The sequence below is a fragment of the Oxyura jamaicensis genome, chromosome Z (assembly GCF_011077185.1).
Source record: "Oxyura jamaicensis isolate SHBP4307 breed ruddy duck chromosome Z, BPBGC_Ojam_1.0, whole genome shotgun sequence".
Classification (NCBI taxonomy): Eukaryota; Metazoa; Chordata; class Aves; order Anseriformes; family Anatidae; genus Oxyura; species Oxyura jamaicensis.
Window position 1 is genome coordinate 53,390,606 of NC_048926.1, and position 25,376 is coordinate 53,415,981.

Below are 25,376 nucleotides of genomic sequence, written 5' to 3' on the forward strand. Positions count from 1 at the left end.
AATTTAGTATTAAGACCATATAAGAGTGAATATGTAAAACAACCAGAAATCTCCATTTGTGTATTTCTTCACTACATAGCAAGCACAAACTTTTACAAAAAAGTGGATGATCCAAGAAATAAAACTACTTAAATGTAAACTTGATACACATTTCTACTTACATCTTCAGCTTTCGAACCTTGATCCTGCAAAGATTTTTGTAGTTCTTCAACCTGGGATTGCACTTCCAGGAGTCTTTGATTTACCAATCTAGGAAATAGATAATATTTTGCTTTTCAGAAAACAATGAAAAACTGCAAGACAATGCCAGAGACATTTAGTGTCCAGTGTTTTCAGATCATCTACACAAGAGATGCAATGCTGTATTTTATTCACTAAAAATTTACAGCAGAAATGAGAGGGAACAACAGTTCCAGAGATCAAAGTCTGTAGTCTCCCAGAACAGTCTGATACAGCATAGATGCAAGTCACAAGAAATTATTTCCATATATGTGCAGCAAGGGTTTCTAACTTGTTCTGACTCACTGTGAGACAGCTACTACCTTACTGCCTTTACACAGTCACAGAATCCTAAAAACCCATAGGCTGAAAGGGATCTCCAGAGATCACCTAAACCCAACTTCCTTCATGAAGTGGATCCACTTAGAGCAATTGTGTAACACAGAACCATGTTCAGTTCATGTTTGGATACCACCAAGGATAAAGTCTGACAATTTCTCTGGGCCTCTCTTCTGGAGGTTGGAAATTTCCTAGAATTTTTTTTTCCTTTGTATTGAGTCAGAATCTCCCATACTCCAAACAATTTCCACTGCCTCTTTTCCTTCTACTGTCAATCTCTGAGAAGAGTCCAGCTGTCTTCTTGACAGATTCCCATTATGCAGATGTAGATCACAGAACCATCTCCCATATGACATCTTCTCTGCAGGCTGAGCAAACCCAGTCCTCAGTACAATCCCACATACCATGCGCTCACTGTCCCTCATCTCAGCACTCCTGTATGTCCATGTCTTTCCTGTACTGAGGAGTCCAAAACTGAATGCTATATGCAGACGTGGTATTATGGGATTCCTCAAATGGCTGCTTCACAGCCTCATGAGGACAGCCCAGGTCACAGTCAGCCTCCTGGGCTGCAGGGTTCTCAGCTGAGACACTCTCTTTACTGCCCAAGCAGGATACCTAGGGCTTTTGCAGCAGAGCTGCTCCTCAGTCTACCAATACCTGCCTGCATTGCCAGTCTCCTCCCAGACATGGACAGGGCCCCATCAGCTCATTTCTCTACAATGTTGACAGCACTACTACTCACTGCGACTGAATTTTTCACTCACTTTACTGTCCACTTATTCAGCCTATATGTAGCCATTCTGAACATAAGAATATCACGGGAGACTGTGCCAAAGGTTTTGCCAAATCTGAGGTAATCTAAGGTATTTCACCCTCTTCCACATAGGCAGCCATCTCATCGAAGACAATCAGTTTAGTCAGGCATGCTTTGCTCCAAATAAATTAATATCAGCCTTTCCCAAGTACTTTCTCGTCCCTCTTGCAACTGGAAATTCCTTTCAGACAGATTTCCTTCATGAGATTCCCAGGAAGTGAGCTGTGGCTGACCAGTCCGTAGAGGCCTGGATCCTCTTTCTTGCAATTTTTGAAGGTGAGTGTGGGACATTTACATTTACATTGTCCCAGGCTTCAGAAACCTTCGCCAATCAACATTACCACCTGTCAAAGATTTAGACAGAAAGCAGCCACACAACAGTATCGGCCAGCTACCTCAGCACCTCAGATGCATGGCTGTCTGGTGACATGTATGTCTATATTCAGGAACATGTGATGGTGGGTTTTGAATATCTCCAAGGATGGACAAAACCTCTCTGGTCAACCCATTCCAGTGTTTAGAAACCCTCACAATAAAAAAGTATTTTCTTACACATTTAGATAGAACTTCATGTACTTCAGTTTGTGCCTATTGCCTTTTCCCCTCTCACCACTGAGAAGAGTCCTTCTCCCTTAGATATTCCCATCAGATATTTACAAATATTAATAGCATCCCCTCCAAGTCTCCTCTTTTCCTGCCTGCATAGAATCTCTGAAAGATGCTGCAGTTCTGTAATCACATCCTTGTGACCCTTCACTCTGCTCACTACAGTAAGTCTATGTCTGTTTTGTGCCAGGGAACCTGGTATTGGCACAGTACTGTCAAAACTGTAGGGCATTGTCAGGAAAGTCGATGGAGCAGAGGACAGAGGAGTTAGGTGACAATACTTCTTACCTGTTCTCTGTCTCCAATTCATTCTTCCGTAAGTTTGCATCATCCAGAAGGCTCTGCAACAAGGCAATCTTTTCATTGTCAGAACCTTCTTGGTTCAACTTTAAAATCTTGTTCTCATGCTGAAGGCGAATGAGTTTCTCCCTAAAAACATGAAATACAGTTTTATAGAAAATAGTATACTAATCTCTTTAAAGAAGAAAACAGTTTACAACAGAAGGTGTAAAGATAATATAAAGATCATCTTTACCTATTTAAGAGAGACAGATGAAACAACAATTAAGCCTTCAAACCCACAAATTCAAACCCAATTAAAGGAGCTGTAACTGTAGAAAGCACAACAGAAAAAAAATTGCCCAAATGCAATTGAGATCTGCCCTACTAGATCTCAGAGTACAGAAGGACAGGTTTATAGGTAGAATGTGGAGAACGCCAATCTCGGTGACAAGCGTCAAGGGAGGCTGAAATCTCAGCTGTCATTGAACTACTGTATGAACCTAGGGAAGCCACTTCTACCCTGCTGGACTGTTCTCCCTCATGTCATTCAACTTGTTGATTTACTCAGGTGTAAATGACAGGTTGCAGACCAGCCCTGCCTGATTAAAATACCCCATCTAGTCACATCCATGAGATGGAGAAAGGTGCTTGAGTACAGACCCACGCTCTGTCACCTCACAGGGAACAAGAAAGCAGCAGCAACTACTCCAGTGGGTAAGCTGCCTCTTACAGTCTTTCCCTGTCATCAGCAGAAGCAGCAGCCCAGACCTTCAGATCAGGAATCTTTGCTCCTACAGCACCCAGTGCTACAGTCCGTCTCTATGAGGTAGGCACGAAGGCCAAATTGACTCTCATGCAGTCATGTCAAAGGTTTATGTAGTAACTCCATAATTCATAAAACTGCATCAAAGCATTCTTTTGTTGTTCCTGAACAAATCTAGAAGAATTGCTCTAGTAGTAAGGTGCAGCAACAGAGCTGGAAGAACTCTTTTCTACTGTTAGCTTTATCCACTCAAATTAGGTTTTGATCCCAAAATGATCTTTCCAGTTGTTAAAGAACTGTGTCAGTTTCTGTAGAAATGAAAAAATAAAATTCCTAAAGGGTCAATAGATTGCTGAGATGTGACGGTCTTTAAGTAACTTAAATTTCAAGTTGCAGTGATGCTGAGCATACTGGCAAGGATAAGCACCACCTGCAACCTTTTAAGCTATGATTTTCAGCTCTGCCGTGGCTGTTCTTCCCTTTCATAGACTGTAATAATTTGCAATGGTACACAATGGATTATAAAATCAACTGTTTCTATAACAGTTTTATTCATTTTCTCCTTGTACAACTGCAAGTTCCATTGGCATTTTGTCTGTTAATTCTCATATAAAGTGCAGTTACATGAACTCTCTGCAGGAGAAGAAAATGCATAGTATAAGCATGAAGAGTTTCTTGTTATCATTCTCCTGGAGTACAGTACAAAAACTCAAGGAAGAGGTCAAGTGAATTTTGTTCTAAGCTCCTAGTGTGCAGAAATCCAAAATAAGATAAAATTAACAGATTATTTATGGGTACATTGTAAGGATTAGTAAAACAAGGCACACATTAGCTTACTTTATTTCAGGAGTAACAATTTCTGCTGCTAAACTGTCTGAAGGTTCTTGTGTTCCTAGGGGCATCAATCCTGGATCAGGAAAAATAAAAAATTTAACAAGCAGACCGGTTACTTTCTTGTAAAAGATAGAAATAAACTGTTATATAAGCTTGTAATTTTAGAGTAATGCTAGTAAATGGAAAATTACACAAAGTCAGGCTACAGCAAGACTGTCAACAGCAGTTTCATTTGGTGAATAATTGTTATTTCAGTCTTCATCCATTCTGGTGAAAATGATTTTACGGTTTATTTTCTACTCATAAGCTTATCTAAAAAGCTGTGCAATGTAACAAAAATAAATTGCAACACATTAAATATCATATACATGAGAAAACTTACACAATTTTCTTCAGAGATCAACTACATTGACATTAGAAATACATTCTAAAACTACCACACAGGGGAGGAGACTAAAATTTCTGATCAACTGAAATCACGTTTAAAGTTCTCAAATACTTGCAAAGTTACAAGTAGCAGAAGCAGCTTTTCATTGCTGTTCTCAGAGGAGCTTAAATTTATTCCCTGCTACACAAAAGCACATTCAGCACTCTTCAGAGAAGTCCTGTGGACTTTAGAAAAGATGCATTTAATCTCCTTATTTGTTCTTTACCTGTAGTGGTGAGTTGACCCTCCTGTGCTTGTACACACCTGAGCTCTTCAATAGTTTCTTTCAAAGAATCTCTTTCTGTTCTTAATCTCTGAATAATTGGAAAGAGAATAAATATGAATCTTGGCACCACTTCATTATTTTTCAAATTAAGGCATCTTCAGTCTATTTTATAACAGAATAAAAATAATTTCCAAATATCCCACACCAATAGTGTTATTTTTTGTGAAGGGTTGCTGCTCTGTTAATATACTTAAAGAGGCAAAAATACCAGGGTATAAGTTTACACAATCAATGTGTTATTAACACAGAATTCTGGTACCAGGTAGTAAACTGCACGTACTGGGACCACTATGTCACCCTCCATGGGTTGGTTCAAAGGGAAAGTGAAGTGAGATAGGAGAGTGTAGATGTTTCTCTCAGAAATCAAGATTTAGCCAAGAGTGAAATAAAAGGCAGGTGGATACACAGTCATCACAACAGACAAACTGCATTACCTTTATTTTGTTTCTTTTTGAACAGTGCCAGGGTGAGCAGCAGTTCTACAACCTTTTCCTGACACGTGTTAACTGGCCTTGCCAGTCACCAGCATCTCAGATATTTAAGAAAACTAGTTGCTTGAGGCTTAGTCCAAAGAGAACTGAAGAACAGGACAGGCCCATCCTGGGGAATCTATACAGATGGGCTCCTCAGTACCATCAGGTAAATACCCTCCCGTTTTGCAAAAGTCTCCTTTTGGCATAAAATGTGCATCTACAGGTAACAGCAAGTCTTAGTCCAGAAGGTTCCCAAGAGTCAAATATGAAAGTAGAGAACAGCAGTTATGTACAGATCCAAACTGTAATTTGCTCCAATATCAGAAATGTCCAATGCCACTAAAAGGTCTGAGACAGACCTCAGCTCTTTGTAGGTACAGTTGTGTTGGCATCAGCTATCAAGCTCCTTGAATTTGATTCCATTTACAGTTTGATTCAAATATATTTTATATTTCAGCCTAAATAGATTCATAACTTGGAACAACTTGGACAACAAACGCTTTATTGAGGTGTGACAGAGGCTTCTGCTGTATTTCTGAATCCTGCATGGTGAGCTCTGGTGCAACTATTATGATCTGGGTAAAATATGCATTCTATTAGCACAGAAAGCCATTTCACTAACCCCACAGGTTAAAAACTGTTTTTACTACAAATACCACAGAAAAATAGCCACACATAGGAGTGCTCAAACTCAGATGCTAAAAGCAAGGATTCAGCAGTCAGTTACTGTCAGCCAAAAAACATCAAGTTAATTAATTAAATGCCAGAATATTTTAATGAATTGAAGAAGCTCTAGGTCTGCATTTGTACACTGAAGACAAAGCCAACTCAACAAATTGTATTAGCACTTATCAAACAACAGACCACAGAAGTGAAATTCCAAGCTACAGAAGATACCAAATGCACTATCACACTTTGCCAGAATATAAAGACAAGGACAAAACTGATTTCTATAGCTACCTCCAAAATATTACTGACAAAATACCATTCATTACTTAGCTTGTGACCTGTGATGGGCAATGTTAGTGGTATGTATGTGGCAACAGGGAAAAGAAAGAGTACGTAACACAGGCGGCGAATCACTAATCCAAATGTTGAGAATCTTCTTCATCTGTAAGCTAGTTCTCACACGTGCATGTTAATTCAGAAGAACGTACTGAAAACCAACATCCACCAAAAAATAAGCTGTTTGCCAGGCAGTAAAACAGAAAACTGTATGACAATGACCTGCAATTCAGATCCTTTGTGCAAGAAAAAATGGTCCATCAAGCAACAGGTAAGCCACAAACACAACTTTACCACTGTAAAACATAACAAAACTAGAAAAGCAAATTTTAAATAAGGAGCAGGGATGAAAGCCAAAGCACAATATGAAAATGATTACTATGAGCATTCCAATCTCAGCTGAAGAGCACATGGAAGTGATATCAAGGTCAAATGTTCACAGTAGTTAGAAAATTTAACAAAATATGGAAAACAAGGACCTGTGAACAGAAAATAACCAAGATTTTCCAGTTCAAGTGCTACTCAAGTACAGGGGTTGGAAAATTTGGACAGGATTTAATTGGAAATATGACATATTGAAGGAAATGCCTACAAAGATTCTGGCTGATGGACAGGTGGATTTCTCAGGCTTCTTCAGAGTATAAATCTGTAATTCAAAAGCGCCCGCCATGCTTTCAGGTGCTTTGAAGCACCTGCAAATGCATTCCTAAGAAACAAACTGCTGATACACAAGAGTATGTAAGAGTAAGAAAAATGTGAAGGATCGGTCTTAGTAAAAAGAAGACAGAGCAACTGATGTCAGAATCACTAGTAGCAAGTGACAGAGGAAGAGAATACACTGGCATCCATCCTCTGTATTACAGGTTGACACTACAAGACAGATCAATGAGGAACTTTCATAAAAGTCTTATGACTGCAAGAAAAAGGACAGGTCCTATAAGATTCCTAAAAGCCTTGCTGCAGTGTTTGTGACTGCACAAAGAGAAGCATGCAGACAGTACCTCAAAGAAAGCTCTTGAAAAAAAGTAACAGGAGTTCAGTACTAGGATAATACTGCAAAAAGTCCTATTTTAAATAGTTATTCAGAAAACATGACAATTACTTTGGGTGTTTATTAACCTTCCCATGGTGAATGGGCAAGAAACAACTTCAGAATCAAAGCTTTGAAGGCTTTTCCTCTTAGAAATGTGTTGCAGATGTTTTTGTACAGTCACTTTGTTCCATGCTGTACAGTTCTAAGATTCAAAAAGAATCTTGTAAACACACATGAGGAAATGTTATGTGAAAAAAGAGTTCCTAATTTAAAAAGCTTGCTGTAAATGTCTAGTTTTCATTATCATGTCTCTGTGTTATAAAAGTCATAAAGTTGCTTTTACTACTACCAAAAAAATAACACCTTGGCACTTACATCTTTTTCTTTTTGGAGGCTGTCTACTTTTTCTTTCAGCCGTTTGCATTCATAATCTAATTTATCAGCTTTCTTGGATTCTTCAGATAACCTGTTCTGTAGTTCAACTGCCTGTGAGAACAAGAATTAATAATTTGTCTGCAAATATTAATATTAAAACAAAATACACAAGACAAAGTAGCCAATTGCCATGCACAAGTCATTCTGTAAAACAAGTGAAATATTTACCTATAGAACATACTAAAACCTCCTTTCATCAGTTGTTCTGAGCTTCAGCAAAACTAACAGCATTCAAATATTAGGTTTCACCATAAACAAAAGGAGCAAAAATTTTAAAGTGTGTTCAGTATATTTAAAACCAGGAATTTATGCCCGAGCATGATTTACAGGGAAAAGGAAAAAAAAAAACAAAAAACAACCACTATGTATTTCTATGGATCAAAGAGCTTAGGAAAAGTAGAAATATCCTCCTGCTATCTGAGAAGTCTAGGAAAAAGAAAAAATATCTGAAGAAATCCACATTAACCTTTTGTTAACTCTGTTTCACAAGTCTTGCTCAGAACTAAGCCAGCAGTTTACGTAGTCAGGCAATGTCTCTTGACCTCAGATTTTCCTCATCTTTTTTTAATACACTAATATAAGGACTCACCCATAGCCTCATGACTAGTTTTCTTTACTCCAGAAGGAAATACATTGCTAACAGTGTCATACATATGCTTTCAATTACAAATTAGTAAGGAATTAATGAAATGAGCAGAAATCTGAAAGCTGAGCAGAAACGATCAGTGAGCAGAAGGCAAATCAGTGAAGTTCTGCCATTTCAAAGCTCTCAACCTTTAGTAGCAAAAGCTCATCCCCAGACATTAATAACACTCATAATGCAGAGAACATGGAAGCAACTAATCCAAAAAGATTTAAGATGATAAAAAAAGACTGACCTGAAAATATGTAAGCTGAATGATGACTCAGCTAAAGACATACAGCTTCTTCTGAAGCAATTCATAAGAAGGCTTTCTCATGACTTTCAGATTACAGGGAAAGTGACTAATGAATTGTTGAAGCAAAACAGCAGCCATACCTACATAAGACTATCTAGTGGTTCCAATTACCTTTTATTTTCAATGTGTGTAGCTATAACAAAATAACTACCAGGCCAGAAAAGCTGCATAGTCTTAAATTTTAGAATGAAGGACATTGCTGTTGTTGTTCTTAAAATAAAGGCTGGGAAAAAAAAACACAGGCCTGCTATTTCTGAGATTATCAGAAAAATAAATCAAAATGCTAGACTTGAAAATACTGAATTTCTCAGATTTGACTTCCATCACTCAGGATATTAAAAAATGAAGGCCTTCACTTGTGACTGTCCCCTCTTGTAAATTATATTCCCACCTTACACGGAATAAATGCATTAATGTCTGTAATCACTCATGCCATAATTACGTAGAAAACTACAGCAGGAAATAAATTATTTTGAATCAGATTTTGGGAGTGTATAGACAGCTACACAGCTACATGGTAATGCAGAAAACTAAAATAAAATAAAAAAAGAACTGCCATCACATTTACTGAGCATTATTTGACAAGTGGAATGAGCAAAGCAGGCATCTTGCAGCAAAGAAAGAAGGACATACTGTTAAAAATATATCAGAATGCACATGCACAAAGGGACTGAATTAAAATTACAGAAAACAATTCTGGAATCTGCACATTTTAATTCTTCATGCTGCAATAAAAGGTTTCTTAGAAAACGTTTGTGTTTACTTTCAGAAAAGTGAACAAAAATTCCTAAGTAAATGCTATTGCATCTCCCAGCACAATATACCATCACCAACCTCATCTCACAAAAACCAGTAGGTAAGATGAAGATGAAATTTCCTTGCAGATCACTATATACCACTGTATTTCTGCACAACACCTGCACAGCACAGAGCTTCTAAATCAAATAAATAATTCCTCTGATGACATCCTTTTAAATCAGATCGGATCCCTCCACACACGAGACCAGACACATTGCACTACAGTGGCATGCTACTGCTCAACAAGGGTATAACATTTGAATTTTTATATCTGGCTTAATTTTTATAGAAATACTTAGGATTCACAGGAATTAATTCAATGACAGTTCATGATTCAAAGGCAGATCTCAAAAGGAGACCAAACAAACAGACAATTAAGGTACATACACTTTGTGTTCATTATGAGGCACTGTGGTTAGGTGAAACAAATTCACACCCATCACATGAGAAACTTGAGGTTTGTTTCAGTCTTACACAGCAGACCACTTTGGACAAGTCAACAGCTCCTTAGACGTGAAATCCCTGCTAGAAAGCATGGGGAATGATGGCAAAAGAAGGAGTATTTCTTGCAGAACAAATGACAGGACTGCCCCTTCTAAAATCCTTACCATTGGTAAAATAAGAATATCAATGCAGAATGTCAAAGTTACACAATTATATCACACGCTGAACCGTTCAAAGGCAAGGAATATTTCTTGCTAGTAAATATAATACTATTTGCGTATGAAAGGTCATTGCTTTCTGCATTTACTTTTCCCTTTGATTGTCTGTTATTTCAGTGTTTTTCTTGGCCACGTTCTTTCCTAGTGGAATCACTTGGACCGCATTTACAATTAGCCCACAGAGGCTGCAGCTCACTCTCCTAATAACCAAGTTGGCCATATGTACAAAAAAAGTTCTCAAGTCTCAGGGCCACACTTTGCATCAGGGCTTGCACTGTAGCTGGTGGTGGCTTTTGCATTCTTACTCTGCTATAAGCTGATGTATAGGGACCCTTGTACCATGACTACCACTTGGAGTTCACAATCAGGAATACTGAGTGGGCACTACTGCTTTAACAAACCCAGCTCTGTCTGATCCTGTAACAAGAATCAGAGATTATGTCTTATCAGTGTAGCTCAGAAGCAAAGAGAAGACTGAGCACATCTTCCACCATTACAGAAATATGATCACATAGTGCCTTGTTAAGCAAGATAAATGCCTTTCACTTAAGAGACAGTGCTGGTGATTAATTTTGTACTCTGCCAAGTGCATATAAACAACAAGGACGGTATACATCCTTTTCTCTTTACATCTACGCACAACTAGAACCTCAAATAAAAAGGTTGATGAACCAATGGAATAACTTACCTCAGCTATGTTATGTTCCTCGCTGCTGGAAATTTCTAAGTGAAAAGTGGATACTTTTTCTTAAAGAAGAGGCTGTAACTCAAGCCTCAACACTGAGTATGATTTAGGAGTAATTTGAGGAAAAAAAAAGTTAACATCTGTTGATTTTTGAAAAGAAAAAAAATACTGTATACTGGCAAACAAAGGTAAAGTTCAAACAATGGTAAGAATTGCAGAAAATAAGAAAAAAGGTAGTGCCTACAAAACAAGCAACTCTCCTAAACGCATGGAGCTGTCTGTTCATCTTTTCTTTTTTACTTTGAGGTATAAGCTGTTTTATGACAAGGAATTGTTAAACAATGCAGAGAACTGCTGCACTGATGCTATCTTTTCTCACCTGTCTCTTGTACGTCTCCAGCTGACTGCGTGCTGCATTGGCCTTCCTTAGTTCTTCTTCCAGGCTCACAGTATTTTGCATGTACATTGTATTCTTCTCTTCTAAGAGTTTCACTTGCCGCCGCAAATCACCCAAGTCTTCTAATTTCTTTTTGTATGACTCCACCTGGCTTTCTAACTTGGCCACTTTATCAGAAGAATGCCTGGAGGGACAGATTTGTATCAGATTTATATTCTGAAAGCTAACAAAATCGAATGTCCTGAAGTTTCCGCTGTATTTTGAATTCATGCAGAAGACATTACAAGACATCACGAGGAACATGAGAAAAAGACCATATTCTCACGAGTTGTTTTCACTTCTAAGCTGTCTGCTTCCCTTCCACCATTCAGTTAACTCAAAAAGTTGTTGATGGAAGCACTTTAAAGGAGTACTGTTTGAACACAGGTCTGTATTATTTTGAAGGCCACAGTACTCATCTCACACTTGTTCTGAAAAGAGGGTAGACTTAGATTAGGTATAAGGAGGAAATTCTTTACTGTGAGAGAGGTGAGGCACTGGCACAGGCTGCCCAGAGAAACTGTGGATGCTCCATCCTGGAAGTGTTCAAGGCTAGGCTGGATGGGGCTTTGGGCAACCTGATCTAGTGGGTGGCATCTCTGCCCATGGCAGGGGGTTGGCATTATATGATCTTTAAGGTCCCTTTCAACCCAAACCATTCTATGATTCTGTGATTACTAGAAATAATGGAGTCTCAGTCCCTCCACTATCTGATACAGATAAATACAGAAATCCTGGTGTTCCTGAACACAGAGGATGGAAACTCCAAGACACCAACTGAAGCATAAAATTGCACATACTGTTCATGTGGACAGCAAGGGATCTGATAAGAGTTTATGGTCCAAGCCACCCTCACTTAACTAGGAAATATAAACAAAACAACTAGCAGGCATTTGGAAAATCCATATTACGTGTACTACAAGCATAGAAACTCCCTGGTGAGAGGAGACACTCGTGGTGTAGGTGAGTGGTAAGTACTCAAGATACCACCGAGTGACTTATTACAGCCATCAGATAGCACAATACTGCTAAGTTGCCTAACATTTACTGATTAGATATGTAATTAGTAACTAATTTACTTAAGGAGAATTGAGTGGTGGTCTGTGCACTCATTTGGAGGATCTGAAAAGGACTGTGACATTGAAGTGGCATTCACAATATGCTCCTTCTGACAGACCAATATAACTTCAGCAATAAAAGTGCTCAGTGTGACTCACAAGGTGAAGTAACACTGGGGAGCCATAAGAGCAGTGCTACTGGGACCACTAACATGGAGTTTAAGTGAGGAATATGTGCTGGTTAGAAAGATGGAAGGCAAAAGCTTATGAATTTAGGATATAATAACCTGCACTGAATTACTCAATAGGTGGGGGAAAAACTGTACCGAACATATGGCAATTTGATCAGGGTTTAAGAGAGAGAAAAATAAAAGTAATATAAAGGAAAGTGCAAGTCAGGATTATGATGGTTCCTTTGGAGCTGCTTGATAGTTATGGTAGACATGATAAGAAACAAACAAGCTAAAATTTATTTGTTAGAAGCTGAGAAAGAAAATCTTTCCAAAAGCATTATGACACATAAAACCAGCAATAAACAACTGTAAGCACAGAGTAAATACCTTCAAAATAAAGTACAACCCCAATTCATGGCTGAAGCTTAGCAGCAATGGCAACAAGTGCTACAAATTGACACAACAGACCCAAAGTTATGACTGCTATGTATGATGATGATAGGGACAGAGATACATGACATGGTCCAGAGTCCTGAAGCCCCACCAAATGAACACCGTATAGTAAACCCCTCTGATTCAAAGAATGACAAAGTTCACATAGTAGCACCCATAATGAACAACCTGGTACACTGCCAGGATGGCACTGTCCCTGCCCTCTCTCCTCCCTATTCCCAACTATTACCGTTTCCTCATCTTCATTTTGGAACTTATTTACATACTCAATTTCCTATGAAATCTGGAAAATCCCCTGTTGGTGGTCAATTTATGAGATCCTGGGGCAACCCAGATCTCTCTAACCCCCAGTAAAGCACAGAGACTGTCTATATGGCAAGGAATTACTCTCTGAACCCTAACTTCCCACACAGGTTAATTTACAGAATTGGGCAGTACAGTGGGTTCGTTCCTTACATTAATGACAGAGAAGGTAAAGATGAATGTCTTTGGTAGAAAGCCAGTGAATTACAAAAGTCAGTACTAAAATAAGTCATGTTAGAATTGGTAGAAAAAAAAGATAGAGCTGAGTGGCAGATAACTAGCTCTGAATAATCCATGGCAGCAAGATGCCACCATTGAAGGATTACGCTGTTGTAAAAGAAGCCGTCCCACCTTATAAACCCCTACCATTGTCAGTCATTACAACTGTGGGTGCTAAAAATTCAGTGGGAAAGACAGCTGTAACAGATGTTGTTCATATTATATGATGAACCAAAGCACAAGTTCAAACAATCCCATGAAAGGAAAAGGTCTGGTTCCCCAACAGGAATGGACACTCACACCCTGAAGGTGATGATGATTGTAGAATAGTCTACACTCAGAGACCAGTACATGACTTGTTATGGCCATAAGATGGTATAAAATTGCTAAATTTGCTAGTATTTTCTGATTAGGCATATAATAAGTAATTAATTTAATTAAGCTGAATTTTGTGGTGTATACCTGAGTACATCTATCTCATCCTTCAGAGACTGAGCCTCTTCTGCTAATGTAGTAAGTTCTTCTGTCTGTTGTCTCAATTCAGCAATCTCCTTTTCTAGTTCTTCACAGCGTATTCTGTAGTCATCTTTGGCAGCTTCTAATCTGTAGAAATGAAGTGAAACAGAAAAGATTTTGCAGCTTGAGCAACAGTTACCTTTCTTCATCATCATGCTCTCTAAGAATGCTAGAAACAGACTTCTTATGCAGGAAAGGAGAACAGCAGCCCAATGTGCAACATTGCAGATGCTCCCAAATACCCTGATTATTGAAAAATACAGAAGCAGATCAAGTTTTTTGATGCCTTCAATTTGATGTCAGTGTTTATATTTGAAACATTATAATGTTGTGATGTTTTAATGGAAAGATAACCTGACTTTTTTCTGTTACAATAATCCAAAAAATTGATGTTCGAGCAGAAATTTCCAGCTTTTTTCATCCTGGGGTGTACCGAGTTTGAAGAGGACATCTTTATCCTAGGATTTTTTTTAGCTGTTTACATTCAGTAATAATAACCTGATTGTCAGATGAAATGCTGTAGAGCTCTCAATGAAGTGGTTTTTATTTATTTATTCTCAAAGCCTGTCCAGTATATTCATTAAGTTACCAAGTCATTCATTTAGTTACCTGAATTTCAACTAGCACATGAGGAGCACAGAACGAAGTTTCTGGAATGAACTACATATGTACAGTATACATAGGCAAACCTGCATTAAATTGACAGCACACCAAGGGAATAACTAAGAGGAACTTCGTCAGTTTTAAAGGAGTGGAAGAGGACACAATCTGGTACCATAAAATCCTATTGCAATTCTGATCCTAAATTAAAATGGAGACAATCCAAAGGAGGTGGTAAAAAACAAACAAAAACCTGTTAATTCAGGAAGTTTAATAAGAATAGAGACTGGAGATGGGCAGTAGGCCATCTAAACCATATACAACAAAGGTCTGGATCTTGATAGCCCAGAACCATCCAAGGAGACAAATAGGCAAGACTGGGATAATAAAGCTGGACTGCATTTTGCAGTTAAGCTGTACATACTTCCTGATGGGTTGGGTAGAGCTGGAGAAAGAACAAAAATATTAAACATCACACACTAAAGGAGGCAAGGGATGAAGGTAAAGGACTGGAAGATTGGCCCCAGGTAAAAAGGATTTACAAAACCTTCCAAAACCTGAAACTAAAGTAACAGATAATGTAGGCATTAAGTATGGGGAGAAAACCTGTTCAATACAAACAGAAGTGGTAAAAAGACTCAGGTACGAATCAGTTCATAGAACAGAGATGAAAGAGGTGTTTAAAGGGTACACTAAAATGTTATCACCATACTATTTCTTTATAGGGTAGAAATATAGAAAAAGAAAAACACATTAGCTGCTTCCAAGGAGAAATATAGAATGTTTTTCAGGAAACTGAATGGAGGTGGTGTGTCTAAACACTCAGAAAAGAGGCTTGATAAGACAAGTGGTAAAATAGCACAAAGACAAAAAAGTTGACAATTGACACAGGAACTTGAGAATGGTACAAGGAAAAGAAGACAAAAAGAGTGAAAAAAAATGAGAGAAATAGCATAGTTTCAGTAAAAAATGAAAGGGAAAGTACAGCAGTAAATATGGAAAGACAACAGCGAAGCGACCTAGCTTTCCTTAGCAGCATGGGCTTACAGAAACTGAAAACAGTCAAAAAGACCAGCAAGGATAATTAAGGAGGACCTGTTATTTCCACCTGTTGGGGAAACACAAAGGAAGAACAGAGATCACTTGCTGATAATCTCTCAGATATGAAACAAGTTGTTTTCAAACTTCAGTAAGGATACACTTTGTTGCATAATAATGCCACCTGTAGTACTGCTCATAGCAAACTCTCTAGGAATTCTTATGCCTGAATAACCCAATCAGAATAATTTATATAAATAAAAGCATACTACCTTTCATCCTCACCAATTATGAAACATGGGTGAAATGACTGCACACAAACAATGCAAAATTTCATAGGGTAGAGGGAGGCATGTAGACAGCATTCCAGCATTAAGAAAAATACACATTTTTTGATGCACGGACATACATGTAAAGGGGTAAATCATAACATGCACTTCATTGCAAAGACTTCACACCTGATTTTATGCAACCAACTCTAGTAATTCAGCCAGCAGAACCAGAAACATATAGTCATGTCTGCTGCCAGCTACGAACAAACCATCTACCCACATGCAACTCTTCTACCTGAATGTTTCCTCTTGGAGTTGTTCCAGCTGTGTCTGCAGCTGCAAGTGCCTACGACCTGCAGGGCTGTTGGGATCTTCGATAGAATCAGATTGATTCAAACGTTCCATCAAAATCTGGTTCTCGGCAAGCAAGCTGCTCTTCTCCTCCTGAAGGGCTGCAACCTGTTTTAACAGATACACGAACTGGAATAACAGAACTATCCAGTTCTGAAAAGCAATTTTCTTGTGTGCATAATAAAGTAGAAATACAACTCACAAACGGAAATGCACAGGTTTCAATAATCACATTTCACAAAGGACAAACTGTAACTTTAATTGGTATTCACTTGCTATGTGATGTAACTGACATATGGCAACCTTAGGGGTAGAATTTACCACCCATAAAATGTAACTTTAACTGTACTTCTCAAAAGCATCTAGGCAAAAAAGTTTTAGCTATCACAGAAAATGAGTTCAGTATATTGATGTCTGCGTACTTTCCAAACAAGTAAGATTAGCACTTCATATTAAAGCTTTTAAAATTGACTTCCAAATGAAACAATGCCTATCAGTCCCATAGAATATCCAAGTCTGGATATCCAAGTGATGGCTGTTCCCTTCTGAATTATTATTTTTTTTTCATCCAGCAGCCAACTGTAAGCAGATTTGAAACAGGAACAAAATCCCAAGATGGCTCAGTTGCAACAGTTTTGTGAAAACAAGCACTGGTGCAAAGAGAACCAGAAGTGCTGCAAACAGCAGCTGAAGCATGAGTTCATATATTAGTAAGCAGCATAGGAGCTATTATGCAGGAGGAGGGCACGAGAAGAAATACGAAGATCTCAACAGAAGGAAATGCTTAAGAGCTTGCATCATCAAATAAAATCCACCATGAAATACTAATCAAGGCAAACAACTTCATTAATTCTAACAGTTAGTGAACAGCTTGGCAAAAGGCTGAATTATAGCACCAAGAAATTTCACTGACAATGCCTTCTTGGGCTCCCTCATTACCCTCTTCATGTCTTCCAGATTACATATGCTGAATTTCACAGTAAGGCTCAATCTAAACCCCTACAGAGCTGGTAGACAAGAGTAACTTCTGACTGGGGTTGAAACCGTAACTGTTACAGCTGCACTACTCCTAGGAGTTCTTTACCTCAAGCACTGAGCCACACAGCTCAATTCCTTCGTATCTTAATAAAAGTTTTGTTAGAATTAATCATCTTAGTCTTGGCAACATTGCATCAAAATGAGAGAATATAAACTTCACTAGCACAAGTAAAGCAAAATAATTACAGTGCATTTTTCTTCTCAAATTTACAAATTTTCCATACTATATGTCCATTTTCCATACTATATGTCTTGTCTTCAGCTACCTAAAAATTAGTAAGTCTCTTCCTCAGTAATTGCTAATAGCTACAATATAGAAAACCTACCTGCATATCTAACTCGTGACATCTTTGGGCAATTTCTTCTTTTGTTGCCAGTGCTTCGTTCAATTCTTCCGTAGTTTTCTTCAGCTATCATAAACAACAAATATTTTTAGTTTAACCACTCTTTGTAAAGCCGGTAGAAAAATTCTGAACTACATGACTGTACAATTATTTCTACATTTAGGATATATATATATATATTTTGAAAGTGAGGCACTTCTGCTCTTAAAAAGAAACAAAAAAGCAGATATGAGCACTGTTTAATTTGTGTGACAGAAGTAAACATATTTTAGAGTATTTGGTTTTACAAAAGAGCATTACAATTACCACACTTATTCTATGAACAGACTGTACAAATCCTGAAGAACTTAGGTCTGAAGACCTTGTCAATTCTGCACACACTGAAAAAATTGTCAATACCACTTTTCTTTACGGATGCAAAGAGTGGGTAATTTCAGTTTTGAATCTACTTTTTAAATACACAAAGGACTGGAAGGTGGAATACAGGGAATGCACAATTAGGGTAAAATCTCTCTAGTCACTTGAAACTGCACAACAGGAATACATTAACATGGTGATGGAGAGCCCTACCCCCTTCTGAAAAAAGACATTGAATCTTACAAGTAGTGGGAAGTGGGAGATACTCAGGTAATCCCCATAAAGGGCTTTATGTTCAAAGTTGTATACCTTGCACGTTTTTATGTGAACGCTGTTAACTCTCTTACAAGGGACTACTTTAAGGATTTTGAACCAAATCTATATATTGTTTTAGCCAATTTTAGAAGTGGGAGATAGCAAAACAAGTTTTGAGTAATATTACAAACATTCTTCTTTCTCATTACCCAGAAATTTACACCAGTCTGCAGTTTTGCTATACTGTGTCACAGAGCTATTTTTTTTTCCAAAATTACTTTTTTTTTCTGTTAAATACCCAAAATGGGAAACTCAATTTATAAAGTAAAATGACTTAAAATACTGAAATTTAATTTTCTGCTCCTTATGTGAATTTCCCACAAAATCCTTTCATGACTCTATAAAAAAAGACAGGTTTCTTAATAAAGCAAAATGATTGGGCACCGATGTGCTATGATTGAAGGAAAAGAAACATCTTGTCTTAGATACCTGTCGATCAAGGTCAACGTAAGCATCATTTCCAACAGAGACGGGAGACTCTTTACTCATCAACTGCAATTAGATTACAGTGGATTAGAAAAAGCAAAGATTTACTATTATATTAAAACCTAAGCTCCAATGAAATACCAAATTGATTTGAACTTTCGTGAGCTTCGTTCTGACAACAATGAAGTTTTCCACTTCATTTTTATATAACATTCAGAAAAAATTACTGAAAGTAATTTTCAAAATGTATTATATTTAAAGCAATATATAATGAAATCTTACATCATCTCATTTTCTTCTGCAAAAGCACACACTTATCTGCAATGAAACCTACAGTATATCACGCAGAACGTTTTACCAAAGTGGCGTTGGAATGATGGAAGCTATCAACATGTGAAAGACTTGCCATAAATTGTTCTCTGCCAGTAGTTTTCATTTTGTGATCATTTGGAACTTCGTTTAAATTAATTTATTTATTTGACAAAAGTTGGGGATATGCCTATTTCAGCTAATTGTACAAAACAATCAAACTTAATTTTCTGCAGTCGCATGCAATTTGCAAAATAGATAAATAAATAAATGGTATTCTTGAGAACAAATAATAAAATTCCTGGTATACTGAGTGATCAACGGTTAATAGTAATTTTAGTCTGGAAAACATTGTTTTTAGCTGTGATTTAAGAAATAAGGTTAAAAAAATAAGAAATATTACGTAACTAACTCAAAAGGAGGCATTACAGAAACATAACTGATTTCTGTGATTCTATCCAAACATGACACGTTTCATCGTTTCTCTTATGGCACAACTCACAGAAGTTACAAACAAAAGAATCTGAACCTAACCAAAATCACAAGATTTTTTCCCCACCCCCCCAATATTCCAAAGGCCTCCTGTCCAGCCTAGTTACTCTTGCCAGAGACAGGGCTTCCTTTATTCCTTACAGAAACTAGTGCCTTTTGCATTACTTTCCACTGGCACAATTCTTCTGGTATACAGCACAGGGCTTGTTTTCCCCCCACATCCCTTCTGTTTATACCACCGTCGCAAGAGCAAATCTCTGTTTGACATTTACACTACTGAAATATTTATACACTTACATTTCTCTCTCTTTAGTTGGGATTTAGCTGTATACTATATGTTTAAATTCATTTATCTGTCATCAGAAGTCCTCCTCAGACCTTGACCATGTTTGTTGCTAACTGCTGAATTCTTTCCATTTTATCTGTATCTTTACAATGACAAACTATCCTGAAATGAAGCTTTCCGTGAAGCCCAGATTCTCTGGAATAGTAATTAGAAAGTCTCTGGCCTCAGAGCTGTCCTGAAAAATGAAATCACATGCCTTTTTCATTACCATATATAGCGGCTTTACAAATTTGTATTTAATTTAAGGCCATTTTTTTGAAGCTGTTTTGCCATCCAAAACAAAATTTTCCAATCCCTCTCTTCTTACTGTTGTTACGCCTGTTTTAATTGCTCCATTTCACTATCTATTGTTTAAATGCTTTTCCAGGTGACGATTAGGGATGTGAAGACTAACCATGTGCTGAACTGTTCACCCTGAGTCTTCACATCCCTAATCGTCACCTGGAAAACAGCCCTGCTCCGGATTTATGCAGGAGCAATACAAGGGGCTGTACAACCTACTAGCGGCCACTGTGATGTTGCTCCCTTCTGTAGATGACTGTAAAGGAAGCAAGCTGAGGCCAATAAATACAATGCCTTTATTCGTCAGCATGTTTTGCCACTTTTCCAAGAACTTCCTATACTTGAGAAGCCCTTGCAGAAACATGCAGAAAAAAAGGACAGAATCAAAGAATGGCTGAGGCTGGGAGGGACCTCTGGAGGTCACCTGGTCCAACCCCCCTGCTCAAGCAGGCTGCTCACGGCCACATCCAGATGGCTTTCCAAGCAGGGAGAATCAGGGGAAAATTAGGGAGAATTAGGGATGACATTAGCTACATTAGCTGACAGATTAGAGAAGAATTAGGTACTGGAGATACATGGTATGGGTGTAGCATGAATGTTAAACTAAATTTGTGAAGTGCATGGAGCCCATGAAATTCAGTTTGTGAACTTCCATGGAGTGCATCAGGAATCCGGGGCACAAAAATGTCATGGGAAGTGCACATGAGGCCCCGAAGTCAAGAGCCATAGGAGACATGGAAACGCAACAGGAGACTGAACAAACACAACGACAGAAAGACAGGAAGCATTCTTGCAGCATTATGGCCTGCGACATGGGGGGTATTCTAAAGATGAAATCTAAGGAATTACGCAGCTGGATTGTGTCCAGACAAGAAATGGGAATGAGACCAACAGATTACTCACAAATAATACACAAATCTGACTTCTCATCATTAGTTAACAATACACTCATGTTAAGAAGTGGGTGGAAAAGTGGAATGAAAAGGCAAAGTAAATAGGGATGAGGAAGGAACTTTTCTACCTTTTCCCAACACATTTTCCCACACACAGGAAAGGACAACGGTATATATAATCAGATGTCCTGGCTATGTTCTGCTTCTGGACTGCCTCTTCCTATTTTCTCCCCCCTTAAAAGAAAACATTTTACTATAAGCAGCACGTCTTGTACAGTACCATTCTACCCACCTATTCAAACTTCTACAAGACTTCCTGAACATTCAAGATGTGTTTTATTGAATGCTGTATTTTTAGGACTTCATGCAGTTGCATATGTCAGCTCAAAATGCATACTACACTTTCTGTCCATCTAAAGAAATACAAAATAACAGGTTTGCCTTGCCTGATCTTCTCCACATTGTTTCTAGCCAAACACCAGTCTCTGATAGTACAGAAGTTTGGTGCTCCTACATGCTCATATTAACAGTTAACTGCTTGATGGCACATTAACCATTTCTGGATTCATTAGTAATATGCTATTATTAATTTTAAAAGCAAACGTCCTCACTGTGTTCTGCCATATCTCCTTTACTTTCATGCTCACATTCAAACTCCTGAAATACTGCTGTGGTTTTACTGCTTCACATCCAGCCTTAAGTGTGGTTGGTATTAGAACACATGGTCTTTTTATGTATGAGTCAGTGCCAATACTTTGGGTTTAGTGTGGAAACCATTACTATTTTATATGTTTCAAGTATTTGAACTGGCTGACCCAAGAGAATAAAATACAGTGGAAAGTGGCCTTCTCATTCTCCCTCCATGGCTGCAAGTCTTGTTTTCTTTACAAGCAAACTACAGGTAGGCTCAAAGGTCTTCAATTTTGCAGCTCCAGAACTGGCTTTCAGCTCTCACCTCAATTTAGCTTAAATACAGTATTTTCATCTGTTTTAATATTTACTTTTAATGAACGATGATGTGCAGAGATTTTAAAGGTTTTAAAAAGGCAAATGAAAAAAGTGCCTGCAAAACCCAGCAATAGGCATTATACCTCTACAGTAAAAGAACAGTCTTCTTAAGCACTTGTGCATGGTAAAAAAAAAAAAAAAAAAAAAAAAGCATCTAACATTTCTTTCCCTGCTTTTTTTTTTTCTGGTTTATTTTACGATGTTAGAATAAAGACAAAGTAGCACAAGTTCAAACAATCAAAATGTTACTTAGATACTAAAGAGCTTATTCTGTGGTAAGAAGTAACTCTGGATTTTATATGGCACACTAACCTGGGCACTGTGACAATTTTTACAATTCTTAGTATGGCTTTTATGAGAAGCAGTTGTTATTTCCTATTCTGTTCATGTTAATCCTTTATATCTATACAATTCCAAGCTCATAGCTTTGGCAAAATGTCTTTAAAAATACTTGTAGAACTGATAGTTTATTGCTCGTGAAATCTGCACAATTCATGCTGTCACAGACAGACAAGTATTAGGGAAAATTGGAGTAAAACTATCACAAAATCCACAGGCATGAATAACTTGAATTATGAATGCTTTTTTTTCCCCTAACACCCAATTTACCTGACTATGCAAGTGCAGCTATACCACTTAGTTGATGATGTTAGGAGTTCAAAATACTTGCCTTATCTGAAAAGCTTCTTCTACAATTGCTAATATTGTACTAACTCAGTTAAAAGCCCTTGAAACAATATCAAATTCCCGCTTCTATATTCAGGAGATTTTCTTTTTTTGTTTATTTACTTTTTAAAGATATAACACTATGAATGATACAGTGTGTATGCTTTAATGTAGCATGACTTTCCCCTTCCTGCTGACAGACCCCATGACACGTTTTTCTATCTATTCAAAATCTCCTGTTACCTTTGCACATTTAAAGGACAAAAGTTTCTGCTTTGTGGAAGCAACACAGTCACTATTAATCCAGAGAGGCAGGGCTTTTTGCTATGCACCCATACAAGTTTTGACAATTTCTAGTACATTGCTGTAAAGAGCCTATTCTGACTTTCAGCCTGACCTGCACAAGAAAGGGAAAACACACTTGCTTTAGTCCCAGCAGAAGACTTTGGAAATTCTCCTGTTATTTTCTGCAAAGACATCAAGGAAAGTAAAATACAGAATAGCCAAAATCATTTCTGTATGGGAAGATTTTTTGCCTTCAGAAAAAATCTGCCAATTATGAAACTAAAAATACATTTCAAATTATACACAATATAACATACTAACTGCAAGTAATAATAAATTAAAATACACTACAAATGAAATATATGTGAATATATTGCATAATACATAGCACATACTATATAATCGTATATAATACTTTTTTTGCCAATATTTTTGATAGATATATAATTCTTGCTCTTCCTCTACCTTGTACACTGTCTGCATTTAGAAATGCGCATCTACAGATTGTAATCTAAGAAACTAGGGGGTGGTAATAAACCAAATCAATTTGACCTCACTGATAAAGTGCCAGCAAATCATTCTTAAATTCATAAAACCTTCATGGACTGCTAGCCATGTTTTATTATAAATGTTTTTATTTTAAACATATAAGAAAGCAAAGAAAGGAAGTGATGAAAAATCACTAGTAGTTAAAAATCAAAATAATTTTACCAAATAAAATTTTAAACAAAATGCCCATTCTTCCACCTAAAAACAGCTTTTTCAGGAAAAAAAAAAAGATTAAAAATGCAGATGCTTCTTTTCAGAACTATTTTCGTGACTAAGATGATCTATGAAAACCCATAAAGTATCAAGACACTTATATGTGCTTTGCTGAAACAGAAAAATGAATTACATAATACATCAGTAAAGCCTAGAGAGGTCTTTTTAAATACCTAATTTTGAAGAAAGTGTAACTGCATGTCAAGTGCTTTGAAATGTTTGGATTAGGTGACATAGCAACTTCTCAAATACGCATATATAGCTCCCTTCCTAAGCACTTTATTTTGGTATCTCCTACACACTGCTTAGTCCAAGTCACTTGGATTCTGAGATCTGTTCCAAGTCCCAGAAATTGAAATATTCCTTAAATACAATGAAGTTTCACCCCTCCAAAGTCAAAGACTGCAGGTGCAGCTCTGAAAAGTCTCCTTAGACCTAAACTTGTTTTTGAGGATACTTTCTGACCTCTTTGGTTAAGCACCTAAGGTCCTCATTTGGGTCCAAATACCTTACATTTCTAATAACAGTTTGGAAGGCAGCATTAAAATCACTCAGAATTGCACCAGTCCATGAATAGTAAGCCTTCTGATTCACTGAGTTTCAAAATGTGTTCCAGAGCAGATACTCATTCTGTGATTTCTCCCCAGTTCTACTCTTAGTCTCTGAGACAGGGCACAAACACCAAACAAGTTCCATGCCTATTCATCAAATGCCAAGGCGTATAGGCTACTTCAGATCCAGCTATTTTATCAAATTAACTTAACATCCAGGAGATTTTTAACAGGAGGAAGGATTAGAGAGGCTTTTCTATCTTAAGACAGTAAGGGATAAAGTGATGCTAAAAGCTAAGTTTAATAAAAGATGAGGTAAGGAAATCCACCGAAACATTATCTCATAGCTTGAAAAAAAAGTTAAAGTAAAATATCTCAAATTTCAGTCAAATCATCTCAAATTGGTTCTTGCCTGCTCTTGGCAGCAGTGACTGGAAGATGATTTAGCATAAGGATTCTGTTAACACCCATTTCAAAAATCCTGTCTGCAAAATTACATATATGAGTCCATACACAGCCAGCAAGATCTAGAACTGCATGGATGCAGCATTGGTCAAAGTAATAAATGAGGCTGGAGTTCCCATAAGCTCAATGATACCTCTTTCTGTAATTAGGCATTAAAGTGAAATTACCCTTGTTTTCAATGTGGAATGTCGTTTCTCTCATTCAGGTTCAGATGAAAGGTTATTTCCTGCTTTCCTTACTTGCTTTCCAGGCAGTAAGCCTGCATCTGTGAAGACTAATAGGCACATCTCTTCTAGGCACTTTGGGCACCTTAGAAGTCACTGAGCAGCTTCTTGGCAGTAGTGATCAACACTCTGGTTTATTTTACTTCTCTGATGTGCTCATCTGTATTTTTGATGTGATTCAACACTGACAGATGACCATGAAATCCTTTATTGCATATAGAAACTCTTCAGGCTATCCACCATAACCATTGCAGTCTCAGAAGCAAATCAAGTTTCCTACTACTGGGCAGGACTTTTACAAAATACACAGTAGTATACTTGCCAACATGTAAAAATGTATATATCGCTAATACCTTAGTTACCTTGTTCATAACACTACAACTGACAAAAGAATACTCTGCTATACATTTCTCTTTCTTGTCCAGTAAAGAAAACATTAACTCCTTTAGGTCACGGAGTTCTGTGATTACAAGATACAGATTTTGATGAAATTCTACCATATTTGTTACTCATACAGAAGCAGTCTAGTGTACTTCAGGACACACAGGGTAGGAAAGGTATAGGAAAGGGAACCCAGTGTCAAACACATCTA

General features: G+C 37.5%; 1 protein-coding gene across 5 annotated transcripts in view; it reads right to left on the bottom strand.

The window, feature by feature from the left end:
- HOOK3 (hook microtubule tethering protein 3) overlaps nt 1-25,376 on the bottom strand; it is an 85,913-nt gene that overhangs the window by 22,068 nt on the left and 38,469 nt on the right. For 4 of the 5 annotated variants that reach the window (XM_035310150.1, XM_035310149.1, XM_035310148.1 and 1 more), the window contains exons 7-16: nt 18,505-18,567; nt 17,386-17,469; nt 15,966-16,129; nt 13,707-13,847; nt 10,982-11,183; nt 7,460-7,570; nt 4,514-4,601; nt 3,864-3,933; nt 2,270-2,410; nt 162-249 (exon numbers count right to left, since the gene is read on the bottom strand). In XM_035310150.1, the coding sequence (XP_035166041.1) occupies nt 162-249; nt 2,270-2,410; nt 3,864-3,933; nt 4,514-4,601; nt 7,460-7,570; nt 10,982-11,183; nt 13,707-13,847; nt 15,966-16,129; nt 17,386-17,469; nt 18,505-18,567 (1,152 nt within the window). The remainder of the gene's footprint in view (nt 1-161; nt 250-2,269; nt 2,411-3,863; nt 3,934-4,513; nt 4,602-7,459; nt 7,571-10,981; nt 11,184-13,706; nt 13,848-15,965; nt 16,130-17,385; nt 17,470-18,504; nt 18,568-25,376) is intronic. The other variant, XM_035310152.1, reaches the window with a different exon arrangement.